Source organism: Capricornis sumatraensis, chromosome 7 (genome assembly GCF_032405125.1).
Source record: "Capricornis sumatraensis isolate serow.1 chromosome 7, serow.2, whole genome shotgun sequence".
NCBI classification, from domain to species: Eukaryota; Metazoa; Chordata; class Mammalia; order Artiodactyla; family Bovidae; genus Capricornis; species Capricornis sumatraensis.
This window is the reverse complement of record NC_091075.1, coordinates 118,987,696-119,013,050: the sequence shown is the minus strand read 5'-3', so window position 1 is coordinate 119,013,050 and position 25,355 is coordinate 118,987,696. Positions and strand designations below refer to the sequence as shown.

General features: G+C 56.4%; 1 protein-coding gene across 3 annotated transcripts; it reads right to left on the bottom strand.

Annotated features, from left to right (window-relative positions):
- Positions 1–12,092: 12,092 nt before the first annotated feature.
- Positions 12,093–25,134, bottom strand: SLBP (stem-loop histone mRNA binding protein). Of its 3 annotated transcripts, XM_068975351.1 has the most exons (8): positions 25,033–25,134; positions 24,838–24,954; positions 20,366–20,470; positions 17,658–17,717; positions 17,221–17,358; positions 16,555–16,704; positions 15,007–15,088; positions 12,093–12,898 (listed from the first exon to the last, which is right to left on the bottom strand). In XM_068975351.1, exons 1-8 carry the CDS (start codon positions 25,089–25,091, stop codon positions 12,782–12,784), a joined length of 828 nt encoding a protein of 275 aa, XP_068831452.1. In that variant the 5' UTR covers positions 25,092–25,134; the 3' UTR covers positions 12,093–12,781. The 3 variants fall into 3 exon arrangements, with proteins under 3 accessions (XP_068831452.1, XP_068831453.1, XP_068831454.1); XM_068975352.1 differs by lacking the exon at positions 20,366–20,470; XM_068975353.1 differs by lacking the exon at positions 24,838–24,954 and having other exon boundaries at positions 25,033–25,091.
- Between the last annotated feature and the right edge of the window lie 221 nt (positions 25,135–25,355).

Below are 25,355 nucleotides of genomic sequence, written 5' to 3'. Positions count from 1 at the left end.
TGAAGGCATTCCTGATGCATTCCGCACACAAGCCTATTCCTGAGGCACTGGGTTTAGGATTTCAACACAACTCAGCCGACGACAAGCAAAGCCCGTTGTATCACCCCACGCATTGTTTCAAAGACCAGCACTGCCGCGTTCCTGTGACGCGGGGCTGGGCACCTGGCCCGCAGCTCCGCCCTGGCCTCTGCTGTGTTCACAGCAAACGGCCCCACGCATGGCTCTTCCTGGCTGTTTCTGACTTGGGGAGCATCAGGGCTGAAGTCTTGCCACCATGGTCCCCCACCCCACCTCCCCGCCCCCAAGCTCTACCAAATCCTCGTTAAGTCATCACGACATCATTCTGTCACTATAAATCATGTCCCCAGAGGAGCCACATGGGGAGTCTGTTTCCCAAAATTTATAACTGCCTCCTTTTCCTCCTATGCAAACTTTCTACACAAGGCAAACTCTTCCCCCAAACTCCCCCAAAGAATTATAAACTCAACAAATAAGCTTGGGACTTCCCTGTTGGCCCTGTGGTTAAGACCCTATGCTTCCGACACAAGGTTCAAGCCGTAGTCAGGCACTAAGATTCCACGTGCCACAGGGCGTAGCCAAAAAGTTGGCTTTAAAGAAAAAAAAAGGCATCATTTGGTCAGACACCAGGATGCCCGTTAGCCCTCATACTCCTTGACCCGTGGCCTCAGCTCAGGTCCAAAGGGTGCTGTCCAGCTCGGCCCTGGGCCCCCCACACCTCGGTGCTTCCCGGGCAGGGTGCCCAATGCCCCTCTTCTCCTCCCCGGATGCCCGCCAGCTTTCCACATCTCCTGGGGTCAGGAGATGTGCACAGGCCTTGAGCAGGGTCTTCTCAACAAGGAGCCCGAGCTATCAGGGCCTCTGAGGTCTGCCCGGGGTCACTGCTGAGCCCTTCCTGCACCCCTACCCCCGTTCCTGGAGCAGCCGGTGCTCGGGGCTGGGGCCTGGCCCGGCCTCCCTGCCTGTCCGTCTCCGCCTCCCTGTTTGCTGCTGCTATCTGTTCCCCCACTTGCCCAGTGGCCACATCTTCCACGCCTCCCGACGCCACGCCTATTCCTGCTCCCGGTCTAAGCGCCAGGGCCCCGCCTCACTGAGCACCGCGAGCCTGCATCTGCCCACACAGCGCTTCCCTCGAAGCCTCGCCTCCAGTCCCTACTGTCCTGCCTGGATTCCTCGGCCTCCTCTGCTCCGCTTCCAGCCAGAGGGGTCCCCTGTGCCGGTCACCTGGCTCCCCATTCACACTGGGAGGAGCGAGCACGGCGTCTCCACTATGGGCGGCCCGGCGTTCGCGGAGGCCAGCAACGGGTGGATCTGCGCTGGCAGCAGGCTACAGGCAGGGTGCAAGGGGGACGGGGCCCCGGATGGCAGCCTCTCCAGCCCTTAAGCCCGACCCCGGCCTTGGCTGCAACCCGGATGCTAGGCCCGAGGCTGGGCTCCAGACAGGCCGCTCCAGCTCCCCGGCCAGCTCCTGAAGCCCGAAACGGGGAGGAAAAGGTCCAGGACCTGCTTGGCCCGTTGTGTCAGTCGGAGCCGGGGAGGCCAGAGCCCGATCGCACTGGACCCAAAAGTGTCGGTCCCGAGGTTTTCACGGAAGAGACAGCACTAAGGCCCCGGTACCCCAGACCCAGCAGCGCACCCCCATTCCCGCCCCCCGAGCAGTCGCCCGCCCGCGGCCAGCAGCCACGGCAGACCTCCTCCAGCGTCTCTGAGCTTCTACTTTGCTTCCTCTCCAAGAGCGCTCAAGTGAAACTCGGAACCCGGCTGGGCCTGAGTCTCTTTTTTCCCTAAAGGGTTTATTTATTCATGGTGTGCTGGCTGGGATGGGTCTTCACTGCAGCGCGTGGGCTGCCCTCGTTGGGGAGCACGGCTCCAGAGTGCAGGCTCCGTACCTGTGGCTGAGTCGTCCGTCTGCACGTGAGATCCCCGTTCCCGGACCTGGGATCACACCCGCGGCCCCTGCGTTGGAAGGCAGATTCTTCACCACTGGACGAGCAGGGACGTCTCCCTGTCCTTGAGCCGCTCTCCTCGCCTCCCCAGAAGAGATGGTGCCGAAGGCCCCATGGACCTGAGGGGAGCACGGTGACTTCCAGGAGCCAAAGAGGCCTGGTTCCTTTAGGAACACCCCACGGGGGTGTCACGCGGGGGGCGGCCACAGCCACAGAGAGGCCGGCAGCCCTGCTGTCCACGTCTCCCCAGCCCTGGAGCCGGGAGGTCCCTGAGGGGGCGCTCAGCCCCACCCCCAGGCGGCCAAGCTGTCCAGTGAGAACCAGCGCGCTGCTCCCAATTCTGGGCCCTGAAACCCTGAGTGGTAACAAATGATGCTCACTGTAAGACTGTGGCTGTTAGCTCTCTGCCGGAACGTGCAGAGCACACAGGCTCAAGGAGGGCCACACCCAGGAAGCTCGCTCTGGGAAAGGACACGAGGCGGACTCTGCTCAGCTGGATAGAAGATCCAGGGTCAGACCCGCTGGCCCACTCAGAGCTGGGCTCTCCCAGGCCTGTGACTTCACTCTGGGGAAGAACCAGCCACATCACGAGGCTGCAAGGGATCCAGTTAAGGAACGGGCAGGAAAATGCTGGGCCTGCGCGGCACAGGCATTATGACCACTTATAACAAATGCTCCAAAGATCGTGCAAGTCCACGTCCCTTTGAAAAATATTACAGCAGAAAAAAGGTTTATATAGAAATTTTAATTTGCTTTTTTAAAAAAAGAAAAAGCCAATTTTTTGAATGTTTGCAATCCACCTGTTTTAAAAAAAAACCTGACAGTTGCACTGGCTCCTTTATCCACCAGCAAACAAACAGGCCTCCTATGAGCCTGTCCCCTGTGTACACAGGTGCATATGAGCAAATGACAGGTCCTGATGCACCCACTTAAAAAGGAAAAAAAAACATATTAATGATGGCTGCCTCCCAGTTACACACTCCCAGGGGCTCCCGGAACAGCCTCCTCTCCGTGGTCCCCAAATTCAAAGTAAGACAAGGCAACGTAGGGATCCACCCAAAGGGCAAACCATTCACACCACACGTGGCTGCCCCACCCCACGCAGATCCTGAGAAGGGCACTGCAGAGCAGGGCAGGGGGCCCCAGCGTCAGAACCGAGGTGTCAGTTCACTGGGCACCAAGGGAGGAGACCGGCTTAAAGAAAGGCCACTGTTCCTAAACAAGCGTATTTCAATTTCAATTAGGAGGTGGGGGTAATATTCTAGAACTTCAAAATCAACCTGTTTTCCTGCCTTCTACTACCAGTGGGCAAGTCTGTGCTTCTCTGCCCAGACCTGCTTCAACGAGGACACACTCCAGTCGGTCAGAGGAAGAAGCCGCACCTAAAAGCTCGATTAAATTTCTTAAATACTGTGAAGCTGAAGCCATTCTTGAAGTCAAACTAACTTCCCTTGCAAAGCTCTCAACTCTGAGCGATCATCATAAACTCAGCTAAGCACTGAGTAACAGAGGTAAGAAGAAAAGTGAACCTGTGGGTACTTAGGAGTCCAGAAGAGGTAGCCCACGATCAAAGGCAAACGACTGCTCAGCTGAACACAGCCTGACACGCTTCAGACCCGCGAGTGCACCTGGACAAGGGGGAGACAACGCAGAAGTTAAGAAAAACGCCATCCCCCGAACACCCGTCTGCACTCCCAGGAAAAGCCCTAAAGAGACTTAGAACCCTCGTTCTTGGCAGAGACAGCAGCGTGGGAATCCACCTCCAGTCAGTCGCCTTCCACAGGTCCCCGGGAGGGTCTGGCCTCCCCGGTCCAGCGGGCCCGCCTTTGGGCTCCCATAAGGCACGGTCGATGGCGTCCAACTTCCTGCTTCTCTCGCTGCCGGAGAACAGGCGCGGGAGGGGCCCTGGGAGCCGCTCAGGCTGCGCGTGTGGGCGCTGGGAAGAGGCAGCTCGCAAGGGCGGCGCCCAAAGACGCTGTGGCGAGTGGCAGGGCGCCCCAGGCAGGGCCCTTTACAGCCGAAGGGCGGGCGGACTGCACGGGGCCCTCAGGCTCTCGGGGCGCCGGACTTCTGGGCAGCAGGGGTCCCGGGGCGCGCGGAGATCCCAAGGGGCGCAGCCCTCTCGGGGTACAAGGGTCCCGAGACTTGTGGGGCGCAGGGGCCCCAGGGTGAGCGAGGTCTTGGGGTGCAGGGGGCCTGGGGCTTGGGGGGTCCCGGGGCTCAGGATCCCCAAGGCCAGGGACTCCTGGGGCACGAGAGATCCCGGAGTGCACAGAGCTCTCGGGGTACAAGGGTCCCGAGACTTGTGGGGCGCAGGGGCCCCAGGGTGAGCGAGGTCTTGGGGTGCAGGGTGCCTGGGGCTTGCGGGGGTCCCGGGGTCCGGACTGACTCGGGGGCGGTGAGCGCAGCGGGAGTTCCAACCCCGGGCCGCGAGCCCCCAGTCCCGGCGCCCCCAGGGAACAGCCGCGGAAAACGCCCGGCGCCGACGCGGGCGGACGCGCTCCGGGCGGCGCGGGCCAGGCTCGGCGCGCTGAAGGAACGGACACCGTCCGGCCCAGGCTCACGCGCGGCTCCGCGCCGGCGCTCCCGGGCCACGCCGAGCCCGGCGCCTGAGCGCGGCCGGGCGGGAGAAGAGCGAGAGGCTCCGGCTCTCAGGCCGCGCTCGTCCCTCCAAGGGTGCGGCGCCTCCGCGCCCACGGGACCGCGGGCGGGCGGCCGCCAGGCTACGAGCTCCCGGGGGCGGCGCTTGTGTTGGGGGCGGGACCCCCGTCTGCAGGTGGGCGGGGCTCGTGGGGAGGAAGGGTTGCTGGATGGGCGGGGCTTGCAGGGCCGAGGGGCGTGCTCGGTGGGCGGGGTTTCTGTCGATGGGCGGGGCCTGCGCAGACCCCGGCGCGTTTCCGCGGCCAGCCGGCGAATGGCGCTTGCGCAGCCCTGGCCCCGTCTGCAGGCTCGGAGCCCCCACCGGCCTACACGGCTGCGAGCGGTGGATGTCGGTCCCCCTCTCGGACCGCGAGGCCCGCCAGTGGCGGCGACTTGAGGCGGCGCGGGGCACGCTTGGCTCGGGGTTGGCGATCTATCCAGCGCGAAGAGCCCGGTCCTGCTGACGTCCCGGCCGGCCGTTCGGGGTCCCCACTGGCCCAGACCGCTGGCCCGCCGTCGCCGCTCTTGCTGCCCTGTCTGGGGCTGGCTGCGTGGCCTTGGGCAGGCCTCCTGCTCTCTCGAGTCCCTCTGCGACTCCGCCCTGTGCGATCGGTAGGGCGGCGGAGGCCCCCAGGCCGTGCGTGGTCCAAGGCCAGAGAGAAGGCTAGGCGCTCTCCATCTGAACCCAGTGGCAGCTATGGTCGGACCTCAGGGGAGTCTCCAGATGAGGCTGGCGGTCAGCGCTCCTGCCCTTAGAAGGGGCCCTGCTCCACCTCTAGCCTTCCATCCTGGGGGATGGCTGGGATACTGACCCAGGCCCACAGGCCCACTGGACCCAGCAGCAGACAGGGCCCTGGCACCCCAGCTCAGGAGCAGCTCTGAGGCCAGGAGTCTGCATGAAAGTGAAAGTCAGTCTGTCATGTCCGACTCTTTGCGACCCCATGGACGCTATACAGTCCAGAAGACCAGAGTGGGTAGCCTTTCCCCTCTCTAGAGGTCTTCCCAACCCAGGGATCAAACCCAGGTCTCCCGCACTGCAGGCAGATTCTTTACCAGCTGAGCCGCAAGGGAAGTCTGTTTGTTTCAAATGAAATGGCTCACTAAAAGGGTGAAGACAGAAGGCTCCTCCCCCAGGAGAGGGGTCGCTGGGCCTGGAGTGGCCGTAGGGACCATGTGGTCCAGAGGCCTCCCATCTGAGTTCCCAGGCTCTGAGCTTCTTGCGGGTGGTGAGAAGGGGTCTGATGGGAAAGAGCCCCTTTCCACCTGTATGCTGACTCTGCCTGGGGGCAGGGAGAAATTGAAGAGGGGGCCCCAGCTGACCAGGCCCCGCTGTGGGCCCTGAGGCCAGACGATGCATGACAGAGATGGGGTGGAGGCTCTTTTAGACAGGATCAGGGGGCTGGATGGGGGTGGGGGACAGGCACTCTGATGCAGGTGCCCAGGCTGTCCACGGCAGGCCGGCAAAGCTGCAGCTGTCCACACCACTGTCCTCTAATCCAAGAGTCAGGCAGCGCTGGCCAGGTTCCCCAGGACCAGCAGCTCTGTGATCCGGGCCAGAGCAAAACACGGACCCCTGGGGGTGCCTGTGCAGAGGATGGAAGCTGGGTCTTTTTTCTAGTCCATCTGGACCCGTAATGACCGCCTCAAGTCACCAAGGTCCCACTTCACAGCATAGAAGCCCGGGGCAGGTTGTGAAACTCAAGCTGGAGGTGGGTCTGGAAACCTGCCACTGGGACCCAGGGTCCAAGTCCTCCTCGGGCCCAGCACCAGCCTTGACAGCCTCCGGGGCCAGGTGGGAGGTGGGCGGAGGTCTGGATGCACTGGGCTCAGCAAGCCCAGCGTCAGTTCCAGGTGCCGCTCGTGCCCTCGGGCACATGGCAGCCTGGGGCCTCCCTCCCGGACACGCTGCCCTTTGAGCTCAGGGCTCCAGGCAGAAAGTGCCCTGTGCTCCGGGGGGGTGGGCCTGGGAACTTGGGGACCAAAGTTGTGGGGCAGTGCTCTTGGGGAAAGAGCCTTCTTCCAGGCAGGAGGGTCCACAGGCAGGTGGGTGAGAGCCGTCACAGTGGACTGGCAGTGGGGATGGCCGCCCGGGGAACAGCAGGACCCTGGACTTGCTCTGGACCCCACCGGGCAGCCTGCAGGGCTCTGCTCAGGCCGGTGAGGCCCAGGGCGCAGGGCTGAGGGCATGGCTGAGGGGGGCTGCAGAGCCCCTGGGGAGCCTGGCCAGGGGGACCTGCCTCACGACAGCCAGCTGAACCGTCAGGTGAGGGTGCGGAGACAGGTCTGCCAGGGCCTCGGGCAGGAGCAGACTCCCATCTGGGAGGAGCTCCGCTTGTGGAGGTGGCTTCAGGCTGGCCTGCATGTTAACATGGCATCCGGGGGAGCGAGGAGCCAGTGTCTGAGGGGGCCTCTGCTGCTCCAGCCACGCTGCACTGGTCACCCCCCAGCAACTCAGGGCAGCACCCCGGACCCCTCAGGACACGGCCCACCCGCCCCGAACGGGAGGCCCCCCATCACCGCTTGAGGCTGGTGTAGAGGTGACTGTCCATGTCAGCTCGCTGGGTCACTGGGCGCCCAGACACTTGGTCAAACACTGTGCCCTTAGGATTGCTGGGAGCGTGTTTTTAGATGACAGTGACATTCAAATGGGTGGACTTTAGGCACAGTTAAGCAAGCACACACGTGCACACACCCCCCCAACACAGGCGCACCCTCCCCTCCCCCTGAGTGCACTGCTGGCTCTGAGATCACTGTTTATCTGGGAGCGCTGGCCAGCAGAGTGGGTTTGTCAGGACCAGGCTCCTCCCACCCCTTGCTGGGCCTATTCAGTGGAAGGCTACCTCCTGCTACAAGGCAGCTGCCCAGCTCCCCTCGTCCCCTCTGCATCCCAGCCATAGGGAAATGGAGGGCACCCCTTCCCTTCAGGGCAGAACCTGAAGTGGGTCATAGGTCACTGGGCTGGACCGAGTCACATGGCCACAGCTACTGAGGAAATGTGGCCTTGAGCTAAAAATTCAGTCACCTGGGGAGAAAGAGAAGGCTGAGCAACGGGCCATGTTCTCGATGGGGACAGCGGGCCGCGTCCTAGACGGGGTTGCCCACTAGCACTGACTCACAAGGAAGCCGCGGTCACCCAGCCTCCGTGGTGGCAGTCCCAGCACTCAGGCTAGTCTGAGTCCTTGAGTCAAGGACCAGGAAGGAGGACACCCCCACCCGGCACCGGCCATCCTGAGGCTGTGACCACAGGGCCAGGCTGCCCGCTGCCTGCCCCCTGGAGGGGTGTCTGCCTGAGCGACGGTGATCCCAGACCACAGAGCGTGGCCTGGGAGGCCCGCAGCCTCACCTCCTCTCCTTGAAGCCTTCAAAGGGGCACTCGCGGTTCGGGGATCTCCCGGCCTGCACACCGTCTCGTCCTCCGCTGCGGGTGCGTCCCGGAACGCAGGAGTGATGGATGCGGCCGTGCTGATCTGAATGCTGAGCAGCCCAGCAGCAGGAGCAGGCCTGCACGTCCCGACCCTGGCGTTTGCTCCAAAAAGTCAGAACAAAAAATACGTAAAAAACTAAAACAATTAAAAAATGTAAAGGCATGATAGTCCAATATGCTTTCTGATATAATGTGCTTTTTTCAAGATGCCCAAAGGATCCCTTTTCCCCTTAAAGTCCAGTCATTCCAGCAGAGGTGCCTCTGTGTCGGTCACTCTGAGCCAACACACCCGGGAGCATGACGTGCCCTTCCAGGATGTGTCAGCTCTCTCGTGCTCCAGGAAAACCGTCAGGAGCGCTCACCGCCCCAAGGTAGCGTCTTGCAGAGCCCCAGCCAGTGCTGGGTCGTGGCCAGGGATCCGTCCGAGCTGTGGGTACCCTGGGGCTCAGCGTTGCCTGCAGCAGGACCTCTGCCGTTCTCCAGGAGCGTTTGCACGCGGGGTCCTCCTGAACATGCGTTCTCGGGGAGCACCGTGCTGGCTCCAGGGGTAGCTGTTGGGTTTGAGGGGAGTCAGTACTTTCCAGAGCAGCTGCACCGTCTCCCCGCCTCCAGCCCTCCGAGCGTCCCCCGCGGTGCTGGCCTCAGGCACCTGGCTGGTTGATTCCCAGCCAGCTCCTGCCACTGCCGTGGGCAGTCAGCCGGCCGCACTGGGCATCTCCCCACGCGCTCCGCTGCCACCCACGCGTCTCCAGTGCGATGCCTCCCTCCTCACGCCCTGGCCCGTCCTCCAGTTGGACTGCTCCTTCCTGTGAGTTTGGGGAGTGCTTCCTGCACGCTTCACTGAGGGTTTTCCAGGAAAACTTCACAGGTGTGGGTTTTACAAAGTGGCTTAGACTCCAGTAAAAATATGTAATTTTTATGTAATTACAAAGCAAATATTGACAAGAAAGCAACAAAAGTCTGAAACAAACAAAAAAAATCCTCAAGACTCTTTTTTTTTAATTTGGCTGTGCTGGGTCTCAGTTGCATGTGGGACCTAGTTCTTTGACCAGGGATTGAACCCAGGTCCCCTGTACCAGGGGTGCAGTCTTAGCTACGGAACCACCAGGGAAGTCCCTCTCAAGACTCTTCCTTTAAAAAAGATTATCTATTTGGCTGTGCTGGGTCCCAGCTGTGGCACGTGGGATCTAGTTCCCCAGTGAAGGGCTGAGCCCAGGCCACCGGCACTGGGGGCTCAGTCTTAACCGCTGCACCACCAGGGGTGTCCCCAAGAGTCTTCCTTTTCTTAAAAAATAATGTTTCACTAATGTGTTTATTTCCTCGTTGCTGCTCAGGCCCTTCTCTAGTTGCACTGAGCAGACGTTGCCCTCCCGCTGCGGTGCGCAGGCTTCTCATTGCGGGGCCTCCTCCTGTTGCTGAGCACGGGCGCTAGGTCAGGCAGGCTCGGCAGCCGCGGCTCCCGGGCTCCAGAGCGCAGGCTCGGCAGCTGCGGCTCCCCGGCTCCAGAGCGCAGGCTCAGTAGCTGTGGTTCCAGAGCGCAGGCTCGGCAGCCGCGGCTCCCGGGCTTTCAGTAGCTGTGGCTCTCAGGGTTACCTGCTCCCTAGCATGTGGGATCTTCCCAGACCAGAGACGGAACCAGTGTCTCCTGCATTGGCAGGCGGATTTCCTCGCCACTGAGCCACCAGGGAAGCCTCCCTTCAAGATTCTTAAACATGAAATATACACACTGGTGATTAAAAAGGCACACACCCCTCTCCCACCCCGGTTCCAAGAAAACAGCTAACGTCAAGGTCCTCCCAGGTCAGCTACTGCCATCCTGTGACTTCACCCAGGAGGACTTTTCGAGTCTGCCTGCCTGGGACAAAATCGCTCCTGTAACCCCTCTCTTAACCAGAAGAGCCACCACCCGGTGGAAGCGCAGCCGTTGGCTCAGGCGGGCTGCCTACTCACGCGGGAGGCGTCATCAGCATCTTCCTCCCAGAGAGGCAGAGGGCCAGCAACTTGATGGCAGGGTCCCAACGGGCCAGCAGAAAAAGACGACGTCCTGGCACAGAAGCGGCCCGGGCTGCGAATGACAACCCCGATAAGCCGACCACGGCTATACACGGGAGACAGGAAAATGAATCTCCGCTGGCGACAAGATCACAATCAGCCTGGTACGGTGAAGAATTAATCATGCTGGCCAAATGTAATTGAGTTCTGACACCTCTGGGTTCGAAGTACAAGAGTCAAGAATAAAGGCCAGTCAGTCCCAGCCGATCGGTTACCTGTTACACTCACGTGGAAAGGCCAGATTATGTTAACAGCACTCACAGACAGGAACTGAAGTCTGAAGACAGATTTCCTCGGGGCTTAAGAGCATTCTAAAAATACAGGTGACAGCAAAGGGGTAGCTGGGCAACTCTTCCAGGACCTGAGTCGAGGATCATGCCTCCCGCCCAAGCCCCCCACCCCAGACCACACCCCTCAGCCTCTGCTCCAGCCAGCCTGCCTCCTTCACCCCGCTTGTGTCCAGCACAGTCCACGCTACGGCCACAGATTATTTACAGCGCTCCCAAGGGCCCCGTCTCCCTCTCCGTCAGCACCAGCCTGAAGCCCTGGTTCCCGTCATGAGAACAGGCTCTGACGGACGGAGTCCCCTAAATCCAGGCCTCAAGGTGAAGGTCCTCAGGGTCTGAGGACACCTGAACAAGAGACAACTTCCCTGCACTCTGTCCCCAGGCCCCCCGTCACATACACACCCCGACACGCGGCGGGCCGAGCCTGGGGCCACTGCTGCAACCACTCCCGTCTGGGGGACCCTGGAGTGGGGGCACGCAGGAGGGCTCCTCGGAATAAGCCCTCTGTGCCTTGGGACAGGGTCCTGCGCATCTCAGATGGGAAGGCTCTCCAGCTCCACAGTCCTGACAGCCTGCTCTGCTTCACTAAGGACCGTCCTCCACCGCTTCTGGGGAGAGCAGGCCGGGACCGGGAAGGGCCCGCCCCCAACTGGACAGCGGCCCCGCTCCCCAGGAGCCCGGCAAGCAGGGGCGCCTGTGTGGCTCCGCCTAGAAACCCCATCCAGCCCGTCAGCCTGTCTTCCACGCCTGTGTGCACAGGGCTGCCGGCGGTCACTAAGGAGCACGGGTCTGCTTTGCTTCGGTTCCCAGTGCCCCACCCCTCCCGGGCACTGAGGCACCCCCACCCTGCGCCCCCGGCCGAGCCCCTCTTGAGTGTGGACAGTCTGGCCACCGGCTTCCCACCTCTGGGCCTCTGTGCTGGCCGCACCCTGGGGCCAATGCTCCCGGCTCCCGTGGCACATCTGGCTCCCGGGGCACTCAGGCGTCTCCCAACCTCCACCCTGCCTGGCGGCCCTCCTGCCCTGTGACCTGATGCCACACTCACTCTCTGTCCCCAAGTACCTGAGCGTAGGCTTACAGCGCCCATCTGTGTCCCCCCGTCCATGAGGCTGCTGGACAGCTCAAGGGCTGCACGAGACAAACCAGAAAGAGCTTCTGCCCCGGCAGAGCACTTTGAACACAGTGGCGAGAGCCCACCCCTTACTTAAAGGGAGCTGTGTCACTTCCAAGGAGGTGGGCAGAGCTGCAGGCTGCAGAGACGCACCGTGGCCGGGCAGCCCCTCGGGCTGCAGGGTGGACTGTACAGCCCTGGTCCCCAGACACGGAAAGGCGCTGGCCTCCCAGTGCCCGCGGGGTACACACTCCCTTCAGGAGCAGACTGGGGCCGACAGGCACACACAGGACCTGGCTGGCTCCACACCCAGGGTCTAGACCCCGCTTCAGCGTGACCAGGACCCCAGGGGAGAGGTGCAAACCGACTAAAAGGAGGTCATTCACCATCTCCGTGTCCACCCTCCCCGTGCACGTGCCCAGAACCGACGCTGACGCAGCTCCCCCAGCACAGCCAGCACCCAGCAGCCAGTCTGTCTGGCGACACAGTTTAAGTCAGTTAAAGGTTTTTATTTTTGCAATGTCATTCCATACAAAAGCAATAGAAACATAACAGTCTTAGGAAGTTTACAACTGAATATACGAACAGAAAATCTGTACACGTTATCCTTTACAGCCATTTTACAAAGTGAATTAACTGATTATAAAAAAAAAAACTTTCTAATCCCTCTGCTGCCTTAACTTTTGGAGTATTATAGGTAGAAGGCCCACTTAGTGCTATTTACAAGTACCAAGTTAAGACTGCATAACTTACATAAAATCCATTAACTTATCAGCTCAGTTTAGTATCTTTGACTATTCAGTGCTCTGTATGAGGAAAAATCCCACCTTGATATACTGATAAACAGCCAGAAAACCAACGCTTTCCATAGAGATGGTGAAGGAGCCGATTATGAGAACACTCACTCAGATACCAGTAAAGAAAGTCGATGCCAGACTGGTCCCAAGAACACAGTTAAACCCAAGCCAGCCATCTGACGAGTAGCAGCTTCACATCTGCAGTGTTTAGCAGGTAATGTTAAGTCACCCGTGGAAAAAGTTACGCTACACTTTCCAGGTTAACGTCAAGGACATTGGAGATGAAGCGATTGAAGTTGGTGCAAGACTGCTTCAAGTTAAATTTTCCTCGAATTTAGTTCCATTTACAATTTAAAACATGCAAAGTACACTCCCTATACATAAAGTTAACATTTCTTAAGAAAACAGGGCGAGAACACTTCCCCAGGAGACAGCAAGCTATTAACAGGAACCTCCAGTTACACATGAGGATGCATGCTGGGCAGTCGGCCTCCAGGTGGCGCCGGTTAGCTCATGGCCGGGAAGTCTCTCAGGGGCTCCGTTAAACAGGCCTCCAAGTCAAACTCGTCCTCCGCCGGGCGGTCCACATGCCTGACTTTGGTGGGGGTGCCGCAGAACATGTCCTGGAAGACAGAAGCACAGTCTCAGCGGCCCCTGGGGCACCGGACTTGCTGCTGGAGGGCGCTGAGCAGGGCCACCCAACCTCTGGGGGACTCAGACTCCCCAGGAATGCAGGGAACTCCCGGGAGAGAATCCAGAAGTTAGTTAATTAACATTCGCAGGTAATGTCCAACTTTAGCTGACCTCTCAAATTCCAGCCCCCAACCCTGCCCCATGAGAAACTGAGCGACGATTTAAGGCCTCTGAGCCTCAGCCGCTCGAGGTGACGGAGCCGATGTGGACGAGCCGCGATGCCGTGGCTCAGAACCACTGCCAAGAGCCCGAAACCAGGCAGGGAATCCCTCTCAGCTCTGGCCCTGGGGTGACGCAGCCTCACTCCACCCCGCAACAGGGGCCAAGGTGTTCAACCTGAATCTAATCTAAGTGGCCAACATGACAGCCCCCCCACTGAGGAGCCTGAGCCCCTCTAGGAAGTCGTCCTGGGGGGGAAGCAGACCACTCTGAACCACAGGGAACTAGAGACGTGGCTACTAAACATGTAACCCTTGATGAAACTCCAGATCAAAAGAGAAAAAGACCTGTGAAGAGTACCTCTGGGACAAACGGGCAGCCGGAACAGCCTGTTCGCGCGGCAGTGGCCTTCTGTGCACAGCGGTGACGCTGCGGCGTCTGTGCTCAGCTGAGCAGCTCTCCCCCCGGCTCGCCTGCTCCCACCAGACTGCTCTCTCGCCTCCCACACCCCCCACGTCCGCTTCGCCTCCCCCTGGAGGCCCCGGGACCCCTGCCTCTATCTACACAGCCGCCCCTCCCAACTCGTCTGATCACAAGCGCCCGATCAGAATCCTGATCAGAATCCGTCTGCTGAGCTGGGACGAAGGTCACTCTTACCCAGATCAAGGACGCCACCTGCCGAGATCACCTGGCATGGGTTTCTCTGTAGTCCTGCCTGCATCTGAACACCCACTCAACTGGGGTCCTCCTGCGGTTCAATGTCCCGTTTTCATTTGACAAGTTTCCAGGTTACTGGTCCTCAAAAAGCACTTGCGGTAACTGTATTCCTTACCAGTTATCTGTGTCTCCTGCTACGCTGGCGTTTGCGTCACTTCTAACACCTCACACAGTCACAGAAAGGACGTGGGGTGCGGGTGGCCCCCGTGACTGGAAGGACAGGTGCCTGTTTCCCAGGGTGACGGGCGGCAGGCAGGAAGGCAGCTGTGGGCTTCCCTTTTACCTGCTCCTCAGCTGTCCACAGTATAAGCTGGTCTTATATGAAGTCTGAATTTTCCAAGAAAACATTTACTTCTTCTAGTTTTTAACCTGTTTTTCCATTCAGTGGGCAGGATATTTATACATGCAAGTACTGGAGCAGGCTCCATACCAAGTGAGATCTCAGTCACTTCAGTCATGTCTGACTTTTTGAGAGCCGGTACACTGCAGCCCATCAGGCTCCTCTGTCCATGGGATTTCCCAGGCAAGAGTACTAGAGTGGGTTGCCATTTCCTCCTCCAGGGGATCTTCCCAGCCCAGGGATGGCACCTGCATTGCAGGCAGACTTTACCGCTGAGCCTCTGGAGAAGCCCCTGTGGTCACAAAGGCACCCTTCGCTGTGAAGTGCTGTGTGTGTGTGGCTTGTACACATGCGGAGAAGAACTCACACTCAATCAGGAGCCACAGAATTAGAGACGAAGGATTCTGCACACTGCTTTTCATCTTTCGAGGTTTTTTTTCCTATCCCAAAACATGGTACTTTTAAAAACTGGCAAATGTGGGGAAACCCCTAGGCCCAACGCATCTCTGCACTTAAGACAACTAGCCGGTGACTCTGCACCAACAGTTCACCAGCACAGACTGCACAGCCTGACTAGCACTGATGCCACAACCAGAAAAGACCTTCCACTTCTACATGAAAGCGGTGGTGTTGATCAGTCAGACTGAACTCGGAGTCTAAAAGAAGGATCCATCAAATCTGACATTCCAATAAGATCAGAGAATGATGCTTCTAAGCATCAGAATCAAACTGCAGCCTCAACTTCAGTTTATCAAGGGGCGTATGTCATAAACAATTAACCCGCAGCACTTGTGGGAGATTCACCCAGGGAAAGGCACTTACGAAGTTGTCCTGAGAGCTCGTCTGGGACTCAGAGCTGCTTTCTGCGGACTCAGTCTCCATCTCCCCGAGGTCCACAGGATGTCTGTGCAGTGAACACACGCGTCAGCCACCACGTGAGGGAACCAGGAGGCACGCGATGCAGACGAGCACGCCAGGCCGGTTCCGTGAGACCCTGCCAGTGCCACGCCGCCACGCGCGCTCCCAGCACCTCCTCCACCCTGAGGAGGGGATGCCCACCCCCCCGAATCCTCCCCGAGGAAGGCTGGCAGCGGCCACCACGGGCACAATGCCCACCGTGCTCAGAGCACACAACCAGCTGCCCACTCCTGTGCGTGGCCAGCTGTCTGTACGCGCCCACAAGCATCCCTCTAAGCAGAAGCGGCGACAGTAAAGCCCAGTTTGGGGGGACACACGCTGACAAACCAAACTACACACCACCACTCATGTTTCCAATCTCCTGCTCACAGAGAGAACGGGGCAACAACGGCAACTGGAAAGAAACCAGGCATGCCTGTGAAGTGAGGCCAACTTCATAAAGACGTGCCTCAGACCTCGCCTCAGACCTGACAGCTTCTAATAAATGTCCCCAGCTCAGAGCAGAAACTCAGACACTTGGACAACTAACTGGGTCTCTGAAGGAGGGAGAGGTTCAGACAAGGGAGCTGAGGAGAGAACCACAGGCCAGCCTCCATCTCCCCGCCAAGCCGGCATCCACACCACATGGCAGAAGCTCAACCCGAGGCCTTCTCCACTGAACAGAGTTTAAAAAGAAAAACCTTCCATAGGCAAAAAAAAAAAAGGGAAAGCCTCTCACGTTTACACTGCTGTTCAGCCACTAAGTCGGACCTGACCCTTCTGCAACCCTGTGGACTGAGCACTGGGACCCTCCGTCCATGGGGTCCCCCAGGCAAGAATACTGGAGCTCTCCCTCCTCCAGGGACCCTCCCGGCCCGGGGACTGGACCTGTGTCTCTCTTCACCACTGAGCCAACTGGGAAGCCCCCGTTTCTGCTGAGTGTAGTTGCTTTACGAGCTTGTGTTAGTCTCTACCGTATAGCAAAGTGAATTAACTACACAGTATGCCTACTTGCTACTGTTTAGTCCCTAAGTCACGTTCAACTCTTTGTGACCCCACGGACTATAGCCCGCCAAGCTCCTCTGTCCATGGGATTTCCCAGGCAATACTGGAGTGGGCTGCCACTTCCTTCTCCAGGGGATCTTCCCGACCCAGGGACCAATCTGCAAGTCTCTTGCAGATTCCGTACCCGAGCTGCCTAGCTCAACATAAACCATTCAAGCTTTTCAAAACATTTTATCTTAAAAAACAAAGAAAACCCCATGTACCTCTACTAAGATCAGTTTGGTGTAGCTACAAACAGTAAGTCCAACCCAGGAAGCACATCCCTCCCTCTAGCCCCTCCTGGAGCCCACACTGCCAGCTTCAGACACTAGCAGAGACAAGACAGACAGGATACAGGGTGACCTGCCACACAGCAAGAGCCGCTGCCATCACGACAGACAGGGAGGACAGGTCTCCAAAGAGACGTACATTTCTTGCAGATCACATCCTTCTTCAGCTGGGGGATCCCAAAAATGCAGAGCCACCTTCCAGAGTCTGATCTGTTGGTCCCACGACCGCCGACTGTACTTCTTGAATTTGTTGGGGGTCTTGGGATGAACGCCGGGCTGTCGAAGGTGCCTACAGGGAGACAGGGGTGATGCTGGTGCACAGCTAGGCCCATGCGTGAGCAGGAGCTGAACAGCGCTACCTCGCCAATTGCTCTTCCCTGCAATCCATGCTCCAGCAAAGGACACCTGCATTCAGCCCAGCAGCTCCCGTGCCCTGTAAAGCTCCCACTGCACCCTTGTGTGGGAAGCAGGAAGCATGCTGCTGACGCAGACTGGGTAAGGCTTGTGTTCTTCTCTAGTAAAAGCTTTACAATCTGCAACCTGAACTGAACCTTCCCCGTCATGTACGTTAACCGTCCCACATTTACAAGACAGCTATTCCTGACAAACGTCACCCAACACTCTAAATTACGAAAATGTCATCTGTCTTCGTGTCCTTGGTTTCGCAGGCACCAACATGTTCCTCTTTATGTAAGTGCCTGAAGATCACTGACGAGAGAGCTCTTAGCAGGTGAACTACACCCAGAATCAGACTCACCACCTACGCCCGTGACCCGGCCAGCCCACGCTGGCGGCGCGGGCCTACCTGGGGACTTCTTTGATGTAGCGGTCATAGGCGATGGTGTTCTTCCCATAATTGATCTGCTTCTGTCTCCGCATCAGGACACTTTCATCCGTCTCCAAGTCGGCCGGCAACGCGGACACAGACTCCTTCGAATCCGAACTAAATAAAATGAAATTAACACAGCAAACCTCACAAACAACATCATTACATAAGAAAATGCGTAAACACAATAACAGAGCACTTGCCCGCTGGATTTCCAAACTGTATTAACTCCAGAACAGTCTAGAATCTGAATATACAGAGATTTAGTACAGGATACATATTTCAAATCAGTGAAGAACAGAAAAGATAGAAAATACTATTGAGCGTCAGCATTTCACGTTCACATGTTCACCTTATTTTTCATGACTAAGTCACAGGGTTATTAATTAGAAAAGAAATGATTACACAGCATTTACCTTCCTGATGACGACTTTCTCTCTCTTCCAAAGTCATTGATGAGGAGTTTCCTTTTATATCTGAGAGCAAAGTAAATAAACGTTGCTGTTTTTACAAAGGTACAGAAATCAACTCAACGCTTCTAGAGCTACAAAGCCTCTCTGAGGGTGTGGGCTGGTAAGTGGGTTAAGCAACAGTCACAGTAAGGCGGCTTCTTTTATTTTCAACCTCCTTCAACCACCATTCTCTGGTGAGAAGATAAGGCTACTTGCCAAGACCATACAGGATACTTAAAGCAACCAGTTCTGAAAGAAAACTACTGCTGCCCGTTAAGTAGTGAGATCGTGGAAATTTACATCTCTCTAACCCTGAAACCTTCAGGAAAAACTAATGTGAGCTGAAATGAAGTCTTTACTTCTAATACCACAATCACTCATTAACAAGACACATGCCTGTTGGGCACCGCTCACCTTGGGAAAACTGCGCACCTTCCCACCCCCGACCTCCTTCCTTGTGGATGCACCGGGAATTTGCTTTCTAACACAGCAACAACCAACACCGAACTTTGCAAAGGTGTGTCACCAACCAAAAAACACAGAACACTCTGACCTGGAAACTGCCTCTAGGCAGAGGTTCACGACAGGGTCCAAGAGAGGCCACACACTGCGGTGCCTCATCACCAACCAAAAAACACAGAACACTCTGACCTGGAAACTGCCTCTAGCTAGAGGTTCACAGTAGGGTCCAAAAGAGGCCACACACTGCGGTGCCTCACCCGGTCCCAGTCTGCGGGGCCCAGGGAAGTCTGGACGCCAGGAGACAGTGTGTGTCTGGAGCCATCACGCGAGAACTGAAGCGCTAGTCCCTGACGTCACTTCCTGCAGGATCTCATTCTTTCTGGAACCCTTCCAGGTATGACCAAGGGATTCCCTGGTGGCTCAGAGGGTAGAGTCTGCCTGCAATGTGAGAGACTGGAGTTCGATCCCTGGGTGGGGAAGATCCTCTTGAGAAAATGGCAACCCACTCCAGTATTCTTGCTGGAAAATCCCATAGACAGAGGAGCCTGGTGGGCTACAGCCCATGGGGTCGCAAAGAGTCAGACACGACTGAGCGACTTCACTTTCACCCTCAGGTGTAACTAAAGCCCATTTTCCAGTTTTCAGGCTGTTGGGTGTGTAGTGTGAGCCAACTGCCTTGATACACAGCGAGCTCACCGCTCACCCCTCACCTCCTGGTGGGAAGGAACGCAGACCACCACCATCAAAAGCTCCATCACCTGGTCTGCTCAGAGGCAGCAGCTTTCCATCAGAAAGGGTGTGATCCAGAGAGGAACAAAGAGGAGTTCAACAACAGGAGGGTCAGGACGGACAGGGTCTCCCTGCATCACACAGGTGCTGGAGACGGTCCCCAGCAAGGGGCGACAGGGGGTATCGAGACACACAGCACTGGGCTCCACAGTCCAGTGGTCAGGACTCTGCACTCCCAACGCCGGAAGCACGGGCTCAATCCCTGGTCAGGGAACCAAGATCCTGCACGCCAAGCGCAGTCAAAAGGAAAAAAGAGAAATACACAAGAACACGATCCGAGCTGCTACAAACCTGTGAGCAAACCCAAAAACCGCACAGACCCAGCCAAACAGCCTAACTTCTCACAGCTGAGAAAAATCAGCATCCGTGTAAACACGACTCATTCAAAATACTGCTGCTGCTCAGTCACTTCAGTCGTGTCCAACTCTGTGAGACCCCACAGACGGCAGCCCACCAGGCTACACCGTCCCTGGGATTCTCCAGGCAAGTACACTGGAGCGGGTTGCCATTGCCTGGAGCCTGTCAACTCCCAGTTCACTCTTCTACCCAGGCAGATATCTGCCCACATACGCTTTTATGTCTGAAAGAAATTCAGTGGCCCCTTAAGCGGTCATAGCCAAACCCAAGTGTGCCCGTGTCCCTTCCACTGGAGGCAGCTCTGAACACCGCTGACCACTGCAGACGGAGAGAAAGCGTCTGGCCCCGCTTCCCTGCTGGCGGTGAGGACAGGCCTTCGCCTCTGCATTAGGGACCAACAGACTCCTGGCTCAACATCCCTCAGTTAAGCTCAAGCCACAGCATTTTAACTCAAGGCTCATTCAGTGGACTGGATGGCATCTATCAAATGGAAGAAAGGCCCCAAAATAGCAGGAAGAATGTCATCTTGGGATAAGCAGGGGTGAAGAATGCCATCATCTTCTGAACTGAAAGGAGCTGAGGAAGAGGAAGTAGCTTGAAATTGAACTTGAACACACACAACTTTGGGCAGGCCTGCAAAGGGTTCACAGATCCCAAGTCAGGGGCTTCCCTGCACTCTGGCACTTCTGAGCTGTTACCTGAGGTGGGTGTCAGTCAAGAGCGCACTCCCCAGTGGAGGGGAGCAGCCAGGCGGCAGGCCAGCGCCCAGGGCCATGGCTCTCTGCAGCCCAGCCAGCCGCTGCCCACCCGCAGCCACCCCAGGACAGCCCCAAGGCACTGGTCCGCAAACGGCAGTGGGCAGGCTCACCTGAAGGGCTTAAGACAGGGCTGGACCCCACCCAGGTTCCCATCCAGCAGGCCTGAAAACCCACATTTCCCACAAGTTCCCAGGAGCTGTGATATGGCTGGTTGGGGGCCCACCGCTGCTTTAGGATATGCGTCAAATTTTCACTCACACTTTAAAACACCACAGATAACACTTCAAAGTGGTCTATAATATATACCTTGCGATTTCTTTGTTAACCCTGGTCCTCATTTCATCTTCTTCCACTGCACTTGCCCAGTCTGAACACCTAGAATGGGGCTTAGGGCCTTCAGGAGTGGTAAAGCTGCAAAGCAATGAAAAGGCACATTTGAACCATGACTCAACTTTCAGTTTCCTCTCAAATCATCCATCAGGAAATTTTCTGAGGTTGTTTGGAGAGTGCCAAGAAAATGGGCTCTGGAGTAATCAGCTCCATTACCTCCCTAGTTCACCAAGTTCCAGCAATTCGCTCCAAGCCTCTCTGGGCTCTGTTAAACAACCGTGCATTCCCTATGTGCCAGTGTCGGCTAGATCGTGAGGACACAGTCCATGGGGGGAAAGGCAGACCAAGTCAACAGCACCAAGAAATGCACTTATCTAATACAACTTTTTCTGTAAAAAGAGTTTTGTTTTTTCAAAAGCATTTTAAAGGAAGATTGCAGTTACTACATTCTCAGTGCTAAGCAGAGTGACCAACACCTAGTAAATGTGGCTACTATCTATTTCCAGATGCATGCAATTAACGGTTCAGAATATATCACATCATAATTCAAATGTGGGGAATAAAAATACCCTTCAGAGCTCTTACCACATCAGTGCTTGGTCTGATAAAGGCACCCCTAGAGTTGGATACATTTAATCTAGGAGCTCAGCTCTATCTGGAACTCAAGGAAATCTTCAGTCAAGTTCAGGCAATTTGAAAGCATGGGGCTTAATGCCAAGAATTCTGGCAGCTAGAATTGTTGGTATGTCTGTTACTTATAGATAAAATGTAAATTCACATTTTTATCTTTCGTCCTCAATTTTCTATTGGCCACTACTGGTACATCAAAAAGAGAAACTAACTTCAACTGCAACAATAAGCAATTTTATATATTCTAGCTGAAAACTCAATGGCATGCTTTGAAAATGCAACAGCAATAACCAAAGAATAATCCCCTTACTTAACTATCATTTCTTCCCTTAGTTACACAACCAGAAAAACTCAAATCCTAAAAACAAATTTCCACAGTATAAATACGGTTGGTAGGGTCTGAAATCAAATTAATGAACAAGTGAAAATGACTCAAGCTTGTATCGCAGACACAGGTGTGCCCAGGGTTGGGCCTCAACACTCTGCAGTGTGTCAAGAGGCCCAGGTCTGCATTTCCCAGCTCCAACAGGTGCCTCAACCTTTAAAAGGCGCTGAAAAGACTCTTTGAGAGTCCCTTGGACAGCAAAGAGATCAAACCATCAATCCTAAAGGAAATCAACCCTGAACATTCATTAGAAAGACTGATGCAGGGGCTCTAACAGTGTGGCCACCTGATGTGAAGAGCCAACTCGTTGGAAAACACTCTGATGCTGGGAAAGATTGAGGGCAAGAGAAGGGGGCAACATAGGATGAGATGGCTGGTCGACATCACTGACTCAATGGACATGAGTTTGAGCAAACTCAGGGAGATAATGAAGGACAGGGAAACCTGGCGGCTGCAGTCCGTGGGGGATGCAAAGTCAGACACAACTTGGCAACTGAACAATGCCCTTTTACTCCATCTCACATTTTGGTAGCTCAACAGAAACTACCTTTTGTGGAACTGAAACTCCTGTTTTAGATTAGGCAAATTACACTCACCCACCTCACCCTAGCTTGGGATCAGAGTACTTGTGGGGAAAGTGCTCAAATGGAAGATAAAACCTTTATTTACACACTGAGCTAACGTCCCTCCAAAGGGATCAGTTCTTGCACTCATGCAGATGTGGATGGCTCCACTCTCCAAGAACCTGCATGCATCTTCCACTGCCACCACAGGGGACTGTGGGAATGAAAGCACACAGAACAAATGGCAGGGGCAGTGCCCCAGGACAGGAACCCTGCTGGCACAGGAGCCAGCAGGCCTGTGTGGCTGTGAGCCAGGCGGAATCCCAGGGTACAAAGGAACTCTAGAGCAACTAAGCAGTTAAGGACTTCACATTTTGTCTTCAGTTAAAAGGGAGATCACTGCAGGGGTCAAAGCTTGATCTCAAAGATAGCTTTGTGACAATGCCAAAGAATGTTCAAAGTACTGTACAACTGTGCTCACTTCACATGCTGGCAAGGTAATGCTCAAATCCTTCAAGCTAAGCCTCAAAAGTATGTGAATCAAGAACTTCCAGACGTATAAGCTAGACTTAGAAAAGGCAGAGGAACCAAAGATCAAATTGTCAACACTGACTGGCTCACGGAGAAAGCAATGGAATTCCAGAAAAACATCTACTTCTGCTTCATTGACTACCTGAAAGACTTTGTGTGGAAAATTCTTAAGAGATGGGAATACCAGACCACCTTACCTGCCTCCTGAGAAACCTGTATGCAGATCAAGAAGCAACAGTTAGAACCGGATATGGAACAACGGACTGGTTCCAAACTGGGAAAGGAGTACAATAAAGCTGTGTATCATCACTCTGCTTATTCAACTTATATGCACAGTACATCATGCGAAATGCCGGGCTGGATGAATCACAAGCTGGAATCAACTGCCAGGAAAACATCAATAACCTCAGATATGCAGATGATACCACTTAAATGGCAAAAAGCGAAGAGGAACTAAAGAGCCTCTTGATGAGGATGAAAGAGGAGTGAAAAAGCTGGCTTGAAACTCAACATTCAAAAAACTAAGATCATGGCATCCGGTCCCAACACTTTATGGCAAATAGATGGGGAAACAATTTTCTTGGGTTCCAAAATCACTGAGGATGGTGACTGCAGCCATGAAATTAATATAGACACTTGCTCCTGGGAAGGAAAGCTACGACAAACCTAGACATTGTATTAAAACTCAGAGATATCCCTTTGCCAACAAAGATCCATACGGTCAAAGCTGTGGTTTTTCCAGTAATTATGCATGGATGTTAGAGTTGAACCATAAAGAAGGCTGAGTACCAAAGAACTGACGCTTTCAAACTGTGGTGCTGGAGAAGACTCTTGAGAGTCCCTCGGACAAGAAAATCAAACCTGAATATTCATTTCAAGGACTGATGCTGAAGCTCCAATACTTTAGCCACCTGATGTGAAGAGCCAACTTATTGGAAAAGACTCCAACACTGAGAAAGATCGAAGGCAGGGGGAGAAAGGGGCAACAGAGGATGAGATGGTTGGATGGCATCACTAACTCAATGGACATGAGTTTGAGCAAACTCCAGAAGATGGTGAAGGATGGGGAAGCCTGGAGTGCCGCAGTCCAAGGGGTCACAAAGAGCTGAACTCCACTTAGCAAGTAAACAATAACCTGTTCCTCACATCTAGCCCCAGGGCTGTTAGAGCCTCTCCTCTTCTCACATCTTTCCCCAAGATCCTTCCCACATCTCTCACATCTTTAAAAGTCACGTGTGTGCTGACAACTCAATTTGTGCCTCCCAACCCAGACTGTTAGATGCTGCTTTCTCAATATCTTTTCTTTACTCATCTGAAAAACTTAAAGCTTAATTCCTTCCGCAGACCAGGTCTGGTCCACACCATCCTCTTCATCTTGGTAACAAGGTTTCATAAGAGACCAAGGTCTCCAGATCTCAAAGCTAGAGTCGTCTTTGACTCCTCCCGGCACCAGCCCCTCAACCCATCAGCAAGTACTGACAGTCCTGCCTTGGAAGCCTACCCGAAGCGACACGCTCCTCATACCATCTCCGCTGCGCAGTCTTCACCGCCCCTTTTGCCTGACATGGCAGCCGGCCCCACCCTTGTCCTCCTCTAGCCAGTCCTCACACTAGCTAAATGCATCCCCACCTGAGGGCCCTGGTGTGTGGATCCTCAAGGGACCACCTCCCAGTTCATCCCAACGGAGGCCTTGCCAGACCACGGATCTGAAGAGCACGCCGGCCTTCACCACCGGACACCCCCTGCGTGTACTCTTCAGCCACTCGTTTCCCTGAAATACCCCGTCTGACTTGCTGACCCACCTGTGTCAGAGTATAAGCAGAACAAAAAAGAAACCATGGTTGGTAGTGTCTTGCCCTCCCCGGCACGCTGCCCCGCCTAGAAAACACTCAAGTAAACTGCAAGCTGCATGAGAATGGCCAAGGCTCCTCAGAGGGGAAAGCGCCTCAGGAGCCTCAGGGTGGACAGAGGGTCCTGGAGCCTAAGTCTTGGTTTGCTTCCTGGCGCCCACCTTCTGTGACTGCTGCAACACCCAACTTTCCTGACTCTTTCACGGGTGAGCCTGACTCGCCCTGTTGGAACGCTCTATGAAGTTTCTGGAGGCCCTCCAGGCCACCCCTGGAACCTAGCAGGGCCCGCTGCCTGAGACTGAGCCCAGTTTTGTTGACACCCGTCACTGAGACACCTCCTCGGATCCGCAGGGGCCTCCCGGTCCTGTTGTGACGCACAGGGGCCGGGACTCGTCAGGGGTGGGGACCCAGGGGCGCCCCGAGCCCAGCCGGTCAGTCAGGGGCGGGGAACCTCCGCCCAGGCCCCCCGAGCCGCCGCAGCGGGCCCACCTGTCGGGTCTGGGACCGCTGGGCGGCCTTGCGAGGCCCTCGGCGTCTTCGGGCTTCCGGCGCCTCCCGTCGGCCGTGCGCTTGCGTCCGAGGCTCCAGCGCGCGGGGGGCGGAGGGCTGGCGACGAGAGACCGCGTCAGAGCGAGCTGGCCCGGGACCCCCGCCCGGACCCCGCCCGCCGCGGCCCGACCTCACCTGGCGTCGTAGTCGCGACGGTCCTCGTAGCCGGCGGGGCTTCGCGGCCTATGGGCCATGGCGACGCGACGAGCGGGGCTCCCGGGGTCCGGCGGCGGGGGCGGCAGGCGCGAGCTCCTCTCCGCGCGGCGCCGACTGACGCGCGCGCCCCGCCCCCAGCCGCGCTTATAGCGCGCCGCCCCGCCCCCCGGGCTCCCGCGCGCGCCCCGCCCCCAGCCGCGCTTATAGCGCGCCGCCCCGCCCCCCGGGCTCCCGCGCGCGCCGCGCCGGCGAGACCATCGGGCCGCGGCCCAGGGGGCGCCCCGCCGCGGCGCGCGCCGCGC